This window comes from Ursus americanus, chromosome 3 (genome assembly GCF_024610735.1).
Source record: "Ursus americanus isolate L20-20 chromosome 3, mUrsAme1.1.p, whole genome shotgun sequence".
Lineage (NCBI taxonomy): Eukaryota > Metazoa > Chordata > Mammalia > Carnivora > Ursidae > Ursus > Ursus americanus.
In genome coordinates, this window is record NC_142129.1 from 77388268 (window position 1) to 77405314 (window position 17047).

The 17047-nt window shown below is 35.6% G+C and overlaps 1 protein-coding gene across 7 annotated transcripts in view; it reads left to right on the top strand.

Annotated features, from left to right (window-relative positions):
• PCLO (piccolo presynaptic cytomatrix protein) overlaps positions 1-17047 on the top strand; it is a 373917-nt gene that overhangs the window by 162443 nt on the left and 194427 nt on the right. For all 7 annotated transcript variants that reach the window (XM_087861125.1, XM_087861131.1, XM_045793368.2 and 4 more), the window contains exon 4: positions 11573-12283. In XM_087861125.1, coding sequence (XP_087717251.1) covers positions 11573-12283 — 711 coding nt within the window. The remainder of the gene's footprint in view (positions 1-11572; positions 12284-17047) is intronic.

Below are 17047 nucleotides of genomic sequence, written 5' to 3' on the forward strand. Positions count from 1 at the left end.
TGTCTTCTCCAAATGCAAGTAGCCTAGGGAGGAAATTATACACTAAATGGAAATCAGCTATCTGTTAAAAATGGGAATTCTGGTTTTATTTTTCGGCCAAGCACACTGTACACATTTGAAGGCTCTCAGAAAGCAATGTTGTTGTTGTTGTTTTAGGGTACATTTCTTTATCAGATTCTTTCCAAGATGACAGATACAGTCATACCACTTTCTGACTCAGTAATCACTTGACTTGGCTGAGCATTTCAGACAGTGAAGATTCAGCTGACTTCCCCGTGGAGCAGTTCTGCCTTTCCTGTGTTCAGAGGGCTTCGGGACACCACAGATTCCTAGAAATACCACTCCCACATTGATCCAGAGTGCAATATGGGCAGGTGTGAAAACTAAGCATTCCATGTGTTTCTGGCAAGACCCTCTCCTTTTCTCTCTCTGTTCCCCTCCCCTCACTCCTGACTCATCGCTGTTGTCATATTCTCACTGTCTAGGAAACACTGTGCAGATTTGAGGAGATGGAGACAGTGATAACAAGGGTTGACTGTGGTGTCTTGGGCTCCTTGAGGGGACGAGGGTATACAGACCGGGCAAAGTTCTGGGATTATGTCCAGTGGACTTTCTGGTTGGTGGTAGTTCTAAGGCTTTTGGGATCTGGTTATTAGGATCCATCCATCAATATCTCTTGTTCTTTAGCAGGAAATCAATTGAACTTATGTCTTTTATTCAAAATCTGGTTTATGTGGGCTAGTATTTACTTTCTGTTATTATGTGTCCATTACTGGTTTATTCATGCATGAATGAATAGGGTAATGATAATGTTTTTTGCTGCCTAGTATTTATTAATATCTTTGCCAATTGGACTTTATATTATCCATTCTCCCAGTCTGAGCCTCTCTTCTCTGCATCCCATCCTTACTGGCTCGAAAACCAGAGACAACAACATACATGAAAGTTAAACCTACTTGAAATATCTATTCTTCCCTGGATTCTGTGAGTAACTAATGTGTCTTTAGGCTTACAAGGGCTACACCTACCTGTTTGTTGGCAGCAATATAATGTTGAGCTGGAGGTTGAACTCTGAACATCTTGAATGTGTAATACACATTGTTGGCGTATTGTTGAGTACCTGATAGTGAAGCAGATGGATAGTATTTTATTTATGGAATTAAATAAACTACTTTAAATTCTTCAATACTCTGTTCCCTGGCGTTGAATTCTGACCTCTGTTTGCATTGTTGTATTTAGAATATTTCTCTAATGGTGCGGTCATTAAATAAAATACATCCACACAGTTGGTTAGTGCATCATCATTAAAAATTACATTCTTAAAAAATCTTTCAGGGCTTCGAAATAGTGAAGGTAATGTTTGATGATAGTTCCAAATTGTTCAAAATTTTTTTATTAACATGTAGTCCTATAAAAAAGAAATGTATATGTCTGTATTTATGTATGTATTTATATATTTTTTAAATACAGATGGAGTTCAGGTTTAATATATGAGACTTAGATCCTCAAGTCTATGATTGACTGCCAGAAAAAGAACAGCTTGAAGAAATGACTAGCTTTAAAACAGATGCCTAGAGTCATGCCATAACTGAGAAACCAAGTCCTTCTTGAATGTTTACTTAAATTTGAATTTTTTCCTATCCCTACTAGTTTCAGCCTAGACTCTATAATAGATCATTATCTTCCATGTATAAATCATACATGAATCACATACGAATATATATTTAATATATTTTTGTTGCTTTTTATATAATTACATTGGTCCTTCTAACAGCAAATATTACATCTGTAGCACTTAAAATAACATGAAAATCATGGCAAATAAGCAGTAACTATTCCATGAATGAATTGGATAACACTACTTTAAAGTCTTACTGAGATTCCTCAATATTGATTAGTTATTAAATGTGAAGTCAAAAACTTAGAATGTGCAGATTTTTCTGAACCCCATTTTTGGATATCTGAACAATTATATTCTCCTTTTTAAAAAATTAGCCTCGTAGTGATTAATCTTTGATCACTCTGATTGTAGGTCTTTACTAAGTTTTTAATTAAAAGCTGGTCCAGTGAAGGGAGGGTACAGTGCTGGTTTGTAACCTGAGTTTGGCACAGATGTGCTTTGCTGGGTCTCTAACATTTTTAAAAATGAAGTTAAATGAGTTCACGTGAGCACATTTTCTAGTTTGACATGGCGCCTACATCTAGCTATGGTCTTACGCATAATATTTGTCTGTCATTATCATCAGTACTCGCTAGTGGCACTGTAGCTTGGTTTTGAGGAAGCGCTTTGATTTGGAAGGTTATCTCTATTATCCACCTACAACTATGACTCTAAAATCTGAATCAAAAACAGAAAGTAAATTTAGGTACCATTTTTCAGAATATTCAATAGCAAGCAATGTAGTGTTTAGGGACTTAAACATATAGGGTAAAAATATGCCCAAATGTTATTATTATAGACCCATAAGATAGGATGGAGGTTAACTTGGAAGTTATAAATAGGTGAGTTTGAAAGAAGCTTCAAATATGATAGTATTCCATTTGTTAATTGAATCAGTGGTTCTGAGGTGTTCGTTATAAAGTTTTTCTTTATGCCCCATACATATCTCATAGATCATTTTCATATCTAGGCAGTATTTACTGAAAAAGAATAAAAGGGGAAAAAAGCACAAAACTATATATAGTTCAAAAATATACAAGAGTAAAGAGTATATAAAAATTGCATATATATTAAAACCATAAAAAACAAATGTGTAACAACACAAAAATTAAGATAGTGGTTGTTCTTGGAGAGTATAGAATGGTATATGATAGCAAAGTCTCTAATAATATTGTCAGCATTCCATTTAAGTGGACAATAGATGCATGGATGTTCAACCCTTTTAAAATTTTTCATTGTGTGTCACAAATTATTTTTGATGCCTCTTTTTAACTTTTTACCATAATTTTTAAAACTCCCCCCAAAAATTAAAAACCCAAACCTTCCGGATAACCCATTTATGCATGTCACACAGACAGAACAAAGATAGTCCCTATTTCTCTTGAATTCCAGTGAAGTGTACTTTCCTTGCCATGCTACTTAAGATCTGAAATAGACTATAAGAATTACTGTGCACACATACCAATTACTGTATAAAAGTGTAAAACATCCTCACCCTTTGAATAACAGTTGGCTCACCCTGACTCTATCACTTAGACTTTAATTAGAGAAACAGACCCATTAGGAAGTACAAAATCTATATAATAAGGGATTTGTTTTAAGGATTTGACCTTATGCAGTTGTGGGAGCTGGCTAAGTGATGGCTGAAAGCCTACTGGAGATTGAAGGATGGAGGGCAGGCAGAGGACACAAAGATGAATTTAAAAGAGGGGAGAGCAGGGACCAGCTAGAACCCATGAGGACAGACCAGAACCCCTGTCTGTTCTTGTCTCCACCCTAAGAGCTAAGGAAGAAGCCAAAGAAGAATCCAGAGAAAAACAGGGCAGCTGCATGCCTGCTTCCTGTCCCAAGCCAAGCGCTAAGTGACGTGTGTGAGCTGCAACAGTGCGTGTGACCCTGTTCCAGCTGTCTGAGCACACAGAATGCACTGTCGCTGCTGCTTGGCTTCTGCCCTCCATGTCTCACCCAAAATGTCTCTGGCACCACATTATAATGGGAAACATTTAGGAAGGGGATTTTTGGAAATATAGTTCACCCTAGACAATTTTATACCTTGCAAAACCAACATACTGATCTTCCCTGCCAAAAGGGTTTCCAGGACTGCACCATGTCCTGTAGAAGGGCTCACCACCTGCCCCATCACTCCGCCTACCTTGGTGCATTCCCATCATCCAGTCAGTCTGGTGCCAGCCCCCCTTCCTGTACACTTCAGCCTCCCGCGTCTGTGAGATTAGTCTGTCTTCGAACGTTATATCCACAATGATGATTAAATTTAAAAGCTGGGACTGTTTTTTGTTTATCCTGTAAAATGTTCGACAGATTTTGTTCAATGTGCTTTAAATAATCTATCATCCATGCATATAGTTTTGTAACCTTAACAAAATTCCTCTGTGATGAAGTGTGTTAACATCTTCAAAATTTGTTATAAAATTCAATTACTCATTGCCTGTAGTGCTGACTAGTGACTATGTTAGACTTAAAAGGTATTTTTTGCTTTGATGTAATAATTAATATATGCAAAATAAATACTCACCTCTTGTAATAGGGAAACAATAAAATACAAGTCTGTGAAAGCAGAGGGATGAGAACCGATTATTAAAAAAAAGAACTTGCCATCCATATGACACAAATGACATATTTTTTAAACTGTTGGTTATTTTTTATACTAGACTTATATAAATAACTATGCACCTAGAATGTAGTACACTAGAACAATTAATCACAAATAGAAATGCCATGAATCCAAAGATAAGCCTTCTCTTTAAGCCTTCTGTTTTTTGCTATAGCTGAGTTAGCTAAAGTCAACACAATAATTATGTATGATTATCCGTAAGTTTGCATCATTGGTTACCAGTGAGAAAACAGCTGTGTGTTTGGAGTTGTCCTTTATACACACTAGTGGGAGATCACTTACCCTGATGCCTGTGATTGAACCCAAATCAGATTGATTTGTTAATCAAAGAATAGTCTTAGTGAGCTCACTCTTCTTGCTGCCCTCTCTACAGATATAAAGAAAGAAGGAGAGAGGAGGGGAGGGAGGGCTGGGAAGGAAGGAAAGAAAGAAGGAAGTCATTATAGGGAAATGAGCCCTATGTAGTTCTTATCCATGCAAATAAATATACATATTTACATAAATATAAATATATATGTGTCTTTCTAAAAGGAAGCTAAGCCCCTGATTTTCTTCAAGTTTTGTCAAAATTGTGTTAATGTAATAACTGAGAGGTATTTTAATTAATGCATGTGTGTATTTATATATTCTTTAATTGTATTTGAAACATCAAATACTCAGATCACCTTCCTAGTTTAGAAAAATACATATGAGTTATGATGAGAAAGTGACTAGAAAAATGATCCTGTTTTAGCCAAAGAAAAATCGACACAAAAAGAATGTCCACTGAGAGTATGCAATTCTAATCTAAATATAGTTTTAATCACTGGTGTAATGTGCATGATTTTAGTTGGCATGTTGCTATTTATGGAAGCATCTGTTAATATAGTTTACATTATATAGAAACTTACACTAAGAGCCTGGAATCAGTGAAATAGACACTTTGTGTGGGTATATGGGGCTGTGTGGTCTTACAGAAATAAGCATCTACATAAAAGAACAGATGAGTAGAGACATGACCACAGATCAATTTCAACACAGGCAGAACGACCCCAGTACGATTCCTAGCGGCATCCAGTATTCTGTTCGGTTTCATTATTGATTCCCACCCTTAACATTCAGCGATTCCATTGGAAATTAGTATTTAAAAAGCCTATTTGTTTTTTTCTTAGTTTTCATATTAATATTTATGTTCTAACATATTCTGATGTAATTCTTATATCTACATAGGAAATAAATGAGGAATAACCCCAATCATTCACATATGTATTTTGGATATGAGTTTTTCTTGTTTCATTGATTGTAATGGGAACAAAAATACTAAGGAAGCTATACATTCTAGGCAAAAGCAGTGTAATAAGAAGAGGAGCTGACACGCATCTCATTCATTTTTAGGAGGGACAGAATAAGAATAGAAATACCACAAATACATCATTGCATATACTTGTAAAGTAGTCTCATAAATGAGCACAGATTTCTAATATCCTGATTATATAGTCCAGGAACTGATTGTGTAATCTGAAAAAAAGAGTGTGCCAACTGTGAATTCAGTCCTTGTCCCTTTTTTACAGATAACAAAAGGAAATAAATTTAGAAATGTAAACAAAAAAAAAATCTGATACTCAGAATGTCCACTTGAATTGTAAGAGTTATGGGTCCAGGGCACCTGGGTCGCTCAGTAAGTTGAGTGTCTGCCTTTGGCCTGGGTCATAATCCCCGGGGGTCCTGGGATTGAACCCCGCATCAGCTCCCAGCTCAGCGGGGAGCCTGCTTCTCCCTCTCCCTCTGCTGCTACTCCCCCTCATGCTCTCTCTCTTACTATCTCTCTTTCTCTCTCAAATAAATAAATAAAATCTTCAAAGCATCATCTTTAAAAAAAGAGTGTACGGACCTTAGATAAATAGAACACCTTCGTCCAAGACTATAGGTGAGACTGATACCAGTGACAAGTTGCAGGTAACATTGCTCCCCAATTTGGGGGCCTGTTTATGAGTAAACAGTGATTTCTAAACAGATCATCAGTGTAATTATTTTTTAGCTGAAAAAAATAACATTCTGAGTGATAAGCAGATAAACAGACAAACAGAAACCTGTATACGATTTTTATTGTTGACTCAAAGACTTAATAGTAGGCTGGAAACTCCAGGGTATTTGAGTTTTGGTTTTTCTGTACAGAATTTTGAGTAGGGGGCACCTAAGCTCTGCTTGCATACTCTTATTGGTGGAAACTCTCTGAGCTTCCAAATTCATCTGGTTGGTCTTTTAATGAAAATTCATGCTAAAATGTGGTGAAGACTTCTCAGATAACAGCTGTGAATGCTCCTGCAGGCTTCGTGGCCGTGCGTTCTCTACCATTTTAAGTCTAACGGCCAACTTTCAACCTACTGCAGGTCTTATTATCGTGCTTCTGAAATGATACTTAAAAAAATACATAGGCAGGCCTGAAGTTCGGAGATTTTCTTTAATGGTATTGTTGCTATAGTTACAGCTGAAATGTTACATGAAGCAAATTGCTTATTGATGGAAAAATGCTGACTAGCACAGCAGCATCCCTCTTCTGGGTTTATATTGCCTTCATTTCCTGCTTTGCTCTTAAGATTAATGGATTTGTGGAGCATTGCTTTGAACAAGCCCTAATGATTTGATGTTAAAATAAAAGCATTCTATTAACATGCACCAGCTGACAATTGAATACATTCTAGTACGTTGTGATTGACATGGAGTTAGTTTTTATACACTATTTGTTTATCAGAATTTTCCCTACTTGGAGGTGAATTTGATATCCTGGCTATGAATGTTGAAGCCCTGAATTAAAAGCTGATTGGTCTCATGGAGTCTTCTGAATTTATTTGATACATTTAATAATAATATAGATAAGAATTTTTATGCTTTATACTATGAGGAGATGTTTATAGGATACTGAAAATAAAACATAATTTAAGAACTTAGTGAAACCACTGCAAATGGACTGAAAGTATCCATAATGATGACTTGTATGTTAAAAAAAAAAAAAGCCTCCATAAGCATCTGTATTTTTCTTGTATTTTCTATGTAGTAAACTCAATAATATAACAGCAATGGCTTTAATTTATATAAATATATATTACACAATAATATATAAAATATATTTATTTTTTGATTGTCTTACTGTCTTAAGATTTATTTCTTTGTTTTAGAGAGAGTGAGAGAGAGAAGGAATGAGTGGGGGGAGGGACAAAGGGAGAGAATCTTCAAGCAGACTCCCCGCTGAGTACAGAGTGGCCCGAGGGGCTTGATCTCATGAACCATGGGATCGTGACCTGAGCTGAAACCAGGAGTTGGACACTCAACCGATTGAGCCACCCAGGCGCTCCTGTCCCACTGCCTTTATTTTCAAAGATAAAGCTGTAACTCTTTGGATGTTTAACCTTAAGGCGAACTATAAATAGTCATGTGTTTTCCAATTTACAGAAAGTTAATAGTACATGTGGTAAAATCCTTTTAGGTGGTAAAAATCCTATATGGGCAGTGATAATTTATGTATTGAATTTTTGTATAATTTAGGCATCTTGCTTATTTTATCTCCAGATTGTTACTGGACTAGAAACACTATGAGTGTTTAATGGTGTGGCTGTTGAGGAGCTAAGAGTGCAGATGTTTTTTGGGACCTAGAAATGTAATGCTTCTTAACTAAATCCCTGAATACAGGGATACAAAAATCCTTGGGATTATTTTTGGTAAAGAATGCAAAAAAAGGGGCGCCTGGGTGGCACAGCGGTTAAGCGTCTGCCTTCGGCTCAGGGCATGATCCCGGCGATCTGGGATCGAGCCCCACATCAGGCTCTTCTGCTATGAGCCTGCTTCTTCCTCTCCCACTCCCCCTGCTTGTGTTCCCTCTTTCGCTGGCTGTCTCTATCTCTGTCGAATAAATAAATAAAATCTTAAAAAAAAAAAAAAAGAATGCAAAAAAAATTGTGAACTACAGATTTTTACATCTTATGTGGTTGTAGGGTATTTCCTAAATTGTCACTCATGAAGCCAATTTTTCTAGTAATTGTGGTTGTATTTAATGGTGATATGATAGTGACAATAACCCATATTGTTCAAAACGAACTTTCTTGAAAATTCATTATCATTCATCTTACTCATTATTAAAATTCTGTCAGTTTTGCTTTTCTCATTTCTACTTTTGATTTTACCCTAGCCTCTGCCTTTTCTTAAGCCCTCTCTTAATAAAATTTAATTTTGCATATTTAAAGAAGTATAAAAATTTTGGTGTTACTATACTTTCCTCCCCTTTTTAATTCCTTATGATATTGTAACTTCCTCTGCTTGCTTAATTTGTTGGCTTTCTAATTTTGGTTCTAGGCCTGCAGAAAAAAAAGACATGCGTATGAGGCTTCTAATTCAGCATTTCTAATGGGTGAAAAAATTCTCCTTTGCGATTCAAAAATTATCAGTTTCCTTATGTTCTAAACAAATTCATCAGACAATCCTGTTAAAACCATTAAATCCTTTCCATTTCCCATATATAAATGTATATATATATGTATATATATATATATATATATAATTTTTTTTACTGCATATTTATTTTAACCTGTATCTTACTCCTTCTACTTGAATGTGAGTTCCCTGATGGAATAAGCCATACACATATTCTTTCCCAATGGTATATGTACTCCATAGATATAACTAGAATAAATATATACAGAGTAGATACATAAGTGAATTATGTTGTCATAATTATTTGACATGATCATAACATAAGTTTCAAAATGAATTTTGGTGAAAATTAGTCAAAGTGTAAAGTCAAAAGAATTAGGCTTGTCTTAATAATATTATTTCAAATGCAAATCATCGTGCAACTGAGAGACCAAGTATAGAAATATCAGGTTTAACTGCATAGGGATGGAATCTTAAGCCAAACACAAGTTTGATCTAGCCAGTGAGGCTCTCAGGATAAGATCCTTTTCCTTTTAGACTGGCGTTATTGCCTTCCATTTGCCTTGCAGACCATACTAGTGTGGGTTATTACTGTTTGTGGGTTTATCAAACATTACTTTAAATTGGGAAAATGAGGTGTTTTATGTGACACTGTGGATTAAATAGATGATACCTTTTATCGCCTTAGGTGCGTTTCAAATGTGTGAAAATCATCAGTATACTACTTTGAAATAGTTGTTTTGTTTATTTTCTCAACACATTTTCATTTTAGTGAGAGTTGTGTACCATTGTGGTATCATATACTATAAGTAGCAAGGGATGATAACTTTGTAAGAATATTTGTTCCAAAAACTCAGGTAAAAGAATCACACTATTATTTTGAAAAAAATTTGCAATGTAATGATACCTGTGTTCCTCGTATATGAAAAACTTCCTAACTTCTTTATGTTAGGACATGGCCTGCCAGGAATGCTCAACACACACCTGTGTTTGGTTTTTAGAATCTATGTGACAAAACAGCAGTGATGCAGCTCTTTGTGTCCTCAGATGTGGCTCAGCTGAGTAATGGTTTTTAAAACCACAGAAAAAGATTGATTTTCTGTAGGTGCTGTGGAAGTGCCTCCTCCAAGGACTGTTCAGCGCAAGGGCTGGAGCGAGCTTTCCGTATTTGTCACAAGGGATCATAACAGTTTCTTTCCTAAGACTTTTCTATAAAACTCTGATATATAGAAGCCACATTTGACTTTAGAATCGCTGAAACCTGAAATTAAGAAGAGAATTGGTATTGGATGATTGTACACACAAAAAGCAAATGAACCCGTAACGCATACTGGTTTTATTTTATAGAGAGCATTTTACAAAAATTAAATAATGGACTTTTGTCTTTATTCTTTAGATTAGTAGATAAGAATTATAATGGCTTACAGATTGCAAAGCAGTCATCATTATTTTTTTAAAGATTTTATTTATTTGAGAGAGAGTGAGAGAAAGAGCACAAGTGGAGGGGGAAGGGGCAGAGGGAGTGGGATGAGCAGACTCCCTGCTGAGCAGGGAGCCTGACGTGGGGCTTGATCCCAGGACCTGAGCCAAAGGCAGATGCTTAATCCACTGAGCCACCCAGGTGCACCTCAGTCATTATTATTAAGCAACATTTTTTATATCTATAAAGAAATTAGAAGCTGAAATAAGAAATAAAACTTAGATCCCTAATAATATTCTAGACCAATAAGTGATTTTAAGTCATGTAACTAGAAAGAATGATCCAGTATGAAAAGCAGTTTGAAATTGAACTCAGATAACAGTGCAGCACATGAATGCAATGCTATTTGTATGACCTTCCATCCTTGGACTTTACAGAATAGGTATTTATTAAATGTAACAATTAGAAGTCTTTAGTTGTTACATTATAATATTCATAAGGTAAGAAAAAGCACAGCATACATCAATAAGGGAAGAATTCTTCAATATTATTAGTCTAACATAATCAGTCTCCCATGCCATCATTTGTATGTATTATGAGAGAGGAGTTTTCATAATTTAGCATGCAAAAGAATCAACCAAGAATTAACCAGAATTTGCATGTCTTATGACCACCTCAGTAGATTGGCGCATGTGGCACAGGGATTATACCGAGGAGCAGAAACATAAGGAACTGTTTCAGTCAGCGATTCAAAAAACTCTGGGGGAAAGTATATGATCTGGGGGAAAGATACCAAACAATTTGAGCCAGTGATCGTGTCTTGCTCATTTGCATCAGAAATGTGAATATTATTAAGAATGAAGTAATTTTTCAGTCCTAAAGCGGATTGAGAATTATGCACAAATGATTCTTGAAACTTTTCATGTACCTTGTAAAGTTCTACTCTGGTAGATAGAACTACATTTGACCCACATCAAGAGATAGGAGATTATATGCTAAATCCTAAAAGAACTCTGGTTAATTGTAGTTAATATAAAGTGACCATAAAATTTAATGTTTTGTGTAAATATGTGAAATACCAATTTTGAAGCCACCAAGCTCAAAAATGTTGTTTGGAAGAAATGCAGATTCTTCACCAAAAAAGTGAATATTCCCCTGGCTCCATCTACCTACCCCCCAACCCCGGCTCCATCTTTAATGCTACTTTTTTTTTTTTCTTCTTTATGGTGAGGAGAGTGAATTGCAATCTCTAGGGATTCCTCATATTTTTAGATTATAAATAGCCTTTTTTGCAATCTTCCTTTGAAGTCATTATTTCATTGATTTGGAAAACAGTGACCTACTTTCTCCCTATACAAAAAAGCAACTAGAAATCACCAGATGTTAACCTTAGTATATGCACCAAAACAGATGCATTATCATTTAGTTAATCTGTTCATTGCTATTTTCTTTGCAGATTCAAGAATGGCTTTGTTTAAATTGCCAAACCCAGAGAGCAATATCAGGACAGCTTGGAGATACGGGCAAAATTCCACCTACACCTTCAGGACCAAAAGCCTCTCCTATGCCTGTCCCTCCAGAACAGCCATCGCAGAAAGCAGCAGTGCCTACCCAAGTAAAGATGAAAAAGAAGGAACAAGAAGGAAAAACAGAAGCTGAGCAAGTCATTCCAGAAAAAGTGAAAGAAATACCGTCAGTTGAAAAGATTGTCCCAAAGGTGACCACAGATCACAAACAAGAGAGTCAACCAGAGAAAGACAAAACTTCAGCCCCTCAAGAAAAAAAGCCACCCCCTGAAGACAGAAAGCCACTCCCAGAAGACAAAAAGCCACCTCTTGAAGAAAAAAAACCAAGCTCTGAAGACAAAAAGCCAGCCTCTGAAGACAAAAAGTTACCTCCAGCAACAAAACCGTCAGCTCTGGAGGAGGAACAGAAACAAGACTTACTTAAAACTCAAATACCAATCGCTGAAGAAAAGCCAGAAGGCAGAGTAGCTGCACACGTAGCCCAGGAGAAGCAGCCACAGACCAAGATGGAAGGTAGACCCTCCGGCCCGCCTCCAGGTGTGCCCAAGGAAGACCATGAGGCGACTCAAAAAGGGAAAGGACAGCCACAGGCAGCACGCACAGCAAAGCCTGATCAGGTGGAACCTGGGAGAGAAAAAACAGTAAGTTATATTTTCTTGTCTTTCACTGTCTTATATATATGAAATTTGCTAATTTTTACCTAAGTACACAGAGTGCTTAATGGTAATTATGTAAGTGCAAGCCTTCAGTTAAAGGCACTTTCAGAAAAGTGTAACGATTGCTGAAATGAACAACTGTGGCTTTCTGACGGCTTGATCGAACTTAAAGCAGATATCAAATTTATTTTCCCTGCTTTTATGCACATCTGATAAATTACTGAAGTTCTGTAGGGTGATAAGAAGAGTTTCTTACAGTTTTAAGGTTCTTCTTCTCTCCACTGTGAACATAAAATCAATATCCACCTTTAATATAAAATAATATGTGTCTTTATTTAAGTTTCTGTTTACTTAGTCACTTGGTTAGGCAAGTCAAGTTTCTTTTCACTTGAAAGCCTTTTAAGGTGCCATCAGCCATAAAATGATTAAGTTGTGATTGCCAAAAAAAAAAAAAAGTGTGGCTAAAATTCAGGACAAAAGTCATTTTTACAAAAGTTAATTTTAGTGTTTAACATGATTTTAATATAATATACTCTAGTTGGAGTTTGTTTAATGTGTTTACTATCGAAGGATTATTTATAATCCAGGCATAATCTGGAATAATATATATTCTCTTTCTTTAGTGGCAACTTCTAAGAGTATCCATCCTAACCTCTATCTGCACAAGCAATAATGGCAGTTTTAGAACTCTGTTTTAGAGCTACATGAGATCTTGCATCATATCTGGTTGAATAATTTTAATTCACAAGTAATAGCAATAACTTAAAAGAAAAAGAAATGATTTATTAATATTAAAAGTTAATATTAGAACTCTAATTACAATCTATATTCCTTTTTTGGTGTTTACAGTTTTAACGCATGGTTACTAACCCATCTTCGATACATGATGTATTGCTCATTAAGGAAATCCTGGTTTCCTTCATTATGCAAATGAGTGTATCAGAGTCAGAGAATGGCTGGATCTAGTAACACCACCACCACCCATTGCTTCTCCTAGCTAACCGCTTGGCAAAACCTGACACCTTTGACCGTTTCTCTGTTTGTGAAACTGCCCTTGGCTTCCATGACCCTTCCCTTTTTGTTCCCTTTTTGTCTTTCTGACCATGCTTTATGAGTTCTACTCTGACTCCGTGTATCACTTTCTTTCCCAATCTCTGTGTGATGAGGTTTTCTTTATGTTTTGCTTTGTTTTTGTTTTGAGTTTTGTCTCCTTTGTTCTTAGGCGTGCCACATGAGCAGTACTTAAATCTACCTGTGTACCTTCTGGCCCTCTTTTGAGTATCAGATCTGTGTTTTCAAATACCTAGTATGTGTTCTGCTTCAAAGCCTCATTGTAAACCAGAATTCAGTTGTTCGGATCTTATCTACGCTCTGTAGAAGCAGTTTCTGCTTCTAACTTTCTGTCTCTGGTAATGGCAGTGTCATTCATCTGTCCGTAGTCTCCCAGTCATTACCCTTCTGAGTAACCTCAGGTTTCTCCTTACCAGCGCACCCTTTGCTCTCCACATCCAATTTATCGCATTCCTGTCTGTTGACTCCTATTCCTGAGGACACTCCATTGATGGCCTTCATGACCTTTCACTAATGGTTTGAGGAATCTAATTACGTCACCATGCCTGCTCTCTGCTCTTTCTCCCTTCTATAAATGGTTGTCAGATCTTTTTTTTTTTTTTTTGCTTACTTACATGTTTTGTGTTACAGTGACCTTGAGAGAAGACAAATATTCATTTTATTTATTTTTAATAAAAATAACATTTTTATTACAAAGGAATATTCATTATATATTTGAATTCAACTAGCCAACATGTAGTACATCATTAGTTTCAGACGTAGTGTTCAAATATTCATCAGTTGCGTGTAACACCCAGTGCTCATCCCATCACATACCCTCCTTAATGCCCATCACCCGGTTACCTCATCCCCCTATCCCCCCTTCCCTCCAGCAATCCTCAGTTTGTTTCCTAGAGTTAAGAGAATTATTTTCCCAAGTTCACATAATTTAATTGATCACTCAGATATTGCTAATGATTCTCTATTACTTGTTAAAGAACCTGAGTGAGAAACATCCGAATATTTTATTAATGTATTTTTAATTTTATTTTACACCTTTATCACTTTCTTTTTATCATGTCCTTTTATCACTACTTTTTCTTTTATAACCTCGGTATGTGTATACTTACTTCTGAATTAAATGTATGCACTGATTTACAAATATATTATTAACAGTATGAAACATTCACAAAATCATAAGTCAGTGAAATAAGCTAAAATTATTATTTTATTTGTTTAATATAGGTAGATTTGATCACATTAAAATATGATTGATTATAGTATTTTAGAGAGAGTATTGATTGTGCTTCAATATTTTTGAAAATCTTGGTCTGAGATTTTATGATAAGAGTTATCTGAAATTCAGCTTCTAAGTTAAAGTTATTTTGATAATTTGATGGTTAGTTTTAATGACCATCCATAACAAGAAAGATAACCCACAAGGATATATCACAATTAGAAGGACTGGATCAGAGTTTGTACCTGCTAAATCTTGCTACCTGTTCTCTAAGTTTGAAATTGAATATCAATGTTTTTAATTGTAGAAATTCTACAAATAAATGTTAATCTTGCCTGATACCAGTAATTTGTTCTTGCTAACTGCTAGAAAATGAGGTATTTAAATATACATGTGTATATATATATATATATATATATATAGCTTTAAAACCCACTGGAGTTCTTCATTTGGAAGGCTTAGAAATAGATTAAAATATTCTGTTTAAAATTCGTTAAAGGAGCAGATATGACAGCTTCTATAAATGACATATGTCATTTTATATAGCACAATCAATGATTTCCAAATATCTGTCTTCAGAGGCTTGTTTTCACATCATACTTCTCTTAAAGAATGGCTAGTGTTTATTTCTTACTAAATACTTAGTAAGTAGTATATTGCTGATAACCAGGGTTTACTTTCTCCCATCTACTTTTTTCCCCCATCATCCCTTTACTTTATACTGTCTAGTAATGGGTGTATTACCAGTAACCACTTGTCATCACCAAAAAGTTGAACAAATTTGGCATTCTTCGACTTCCGTCAAAAAAGAATTAAATGTTCAGATTCTACAACTGTTTAATTTCCCATTACAAAATCAGTAAACCTCTGTGGTTAAGGTAAATTCATAGTTATTCGCTATCTCAATACAAAATATTAAAGGTATTCTTCAAAATATAAAGGTCTCATCTGTCTACAGCAGACACTGCATCTGTAAAATCCTGAGTAACTGTGTCCGATTTTGACCTACTTGTCACAGATGTAGTGAATGAATTTCACAGGTCCTGCTAGCTCTGTAATCTTACCCTTTTTAAAAGAATAATTCCAATCAAAAAAGCCAACTCCTCAGTAGCTAATATACAGTGTTTTCATTAAATACATATGTAGACCTTAACCAAAGTCAATATTGAGGCTTACTTCATGCATTGGTACATTTTTCCTTAGTGGCTTAGAGTAGTAATTTAAGTATTACTGAAACAGAAATAGTGAGTATTATAAACTGAACATATTAGAAATATCAACACTTTGATTCTGTTAATACCAAAACTTTTGCTACTCACTTTGTTCTAATAATTTCTCCGAAACTTTCTAGTTATTAATTTATTCTTTCCAACAATATTTGCTGACAAAGAAATACAGTTTGATTTGTCACCCTATCATTTCGTACATATTACTGCATCCATTTTTCCGTGGTGGATAAATCAAGTTTCTCCAAATGATGTGTGACTTCTTTTTGTCCTTTATTATTAAATAAGAAAAATCGAAAGAAGATTCTAAGTATTTATTATTCAGTTTATTGAAAGTTGGTAAAGCACTGGAATGTTTATTTGCAGAAGGTTTGAGAAGTTTGTGATGGTGTCATGATACCGCTTGCTGTGGTGCTAAAGCATGTTGTGTGTAGGCAGGGTTTGCTACTAGCAATAATAGATGTCAATACGAATGTCAAATAGGTTTCCTGATGATGGCAGACATTTTTAGCAAACTGTCAGATCTGATTTAACGTGGTCATCATTGCCTTTATCTTGTAATGTTGCTGAGGAAAAGCTTGTAATGATATGAGCGTCACCTTCTTTAGTCATGTGTTTGTCATGTGTTTGTGTATTTCTTACATTATGATCTTTATGATGTGATTTTTGTTTTACAAGACTCTTTTGTCTACCACTTACCTGCTATAGGAAAACCGGTGTAATTGCTGGTAGGTAATAAAAGCCAGAGATGCCTAACTGAGTAAGAAATCTCGGTATAAAGATGGATGAATAAAGTGACCAACTCACTATGACTTCTTCTTAGAGTGTTACTCCCAGTTTTCTCTCAGGATTCCTCACAGAACAGGGACCAACTCACATAAGAAGTAAAAAGAACATTAACATCAATCCATTTTTTCAATATTAGGAACATGTAATTTTGGATGAAAAAATATAGTAAAAATCTTAACATGTACTTCTTATAGCCCATGACATCATTTTGCAAACTTGCCCAGGCTTTTGCGTCCCACGGCCAAGACACTTGTCTGAATAACTTAGTTTGGCTTTCTCAGCCCTGTGGAATATGCCTCCAATATAACTCGCAAGCAGCCCTTAATATTTCCCACAAGTGAGCTATAGAAAACCAGCCAAGTATGCCTTTGTGTAGTTCCTGAGGGTCGATGGTCCTTTCTCCCCTCTACACCTGCGCTCAGGTTTCTGTGCATTGCTGCTGCTCGC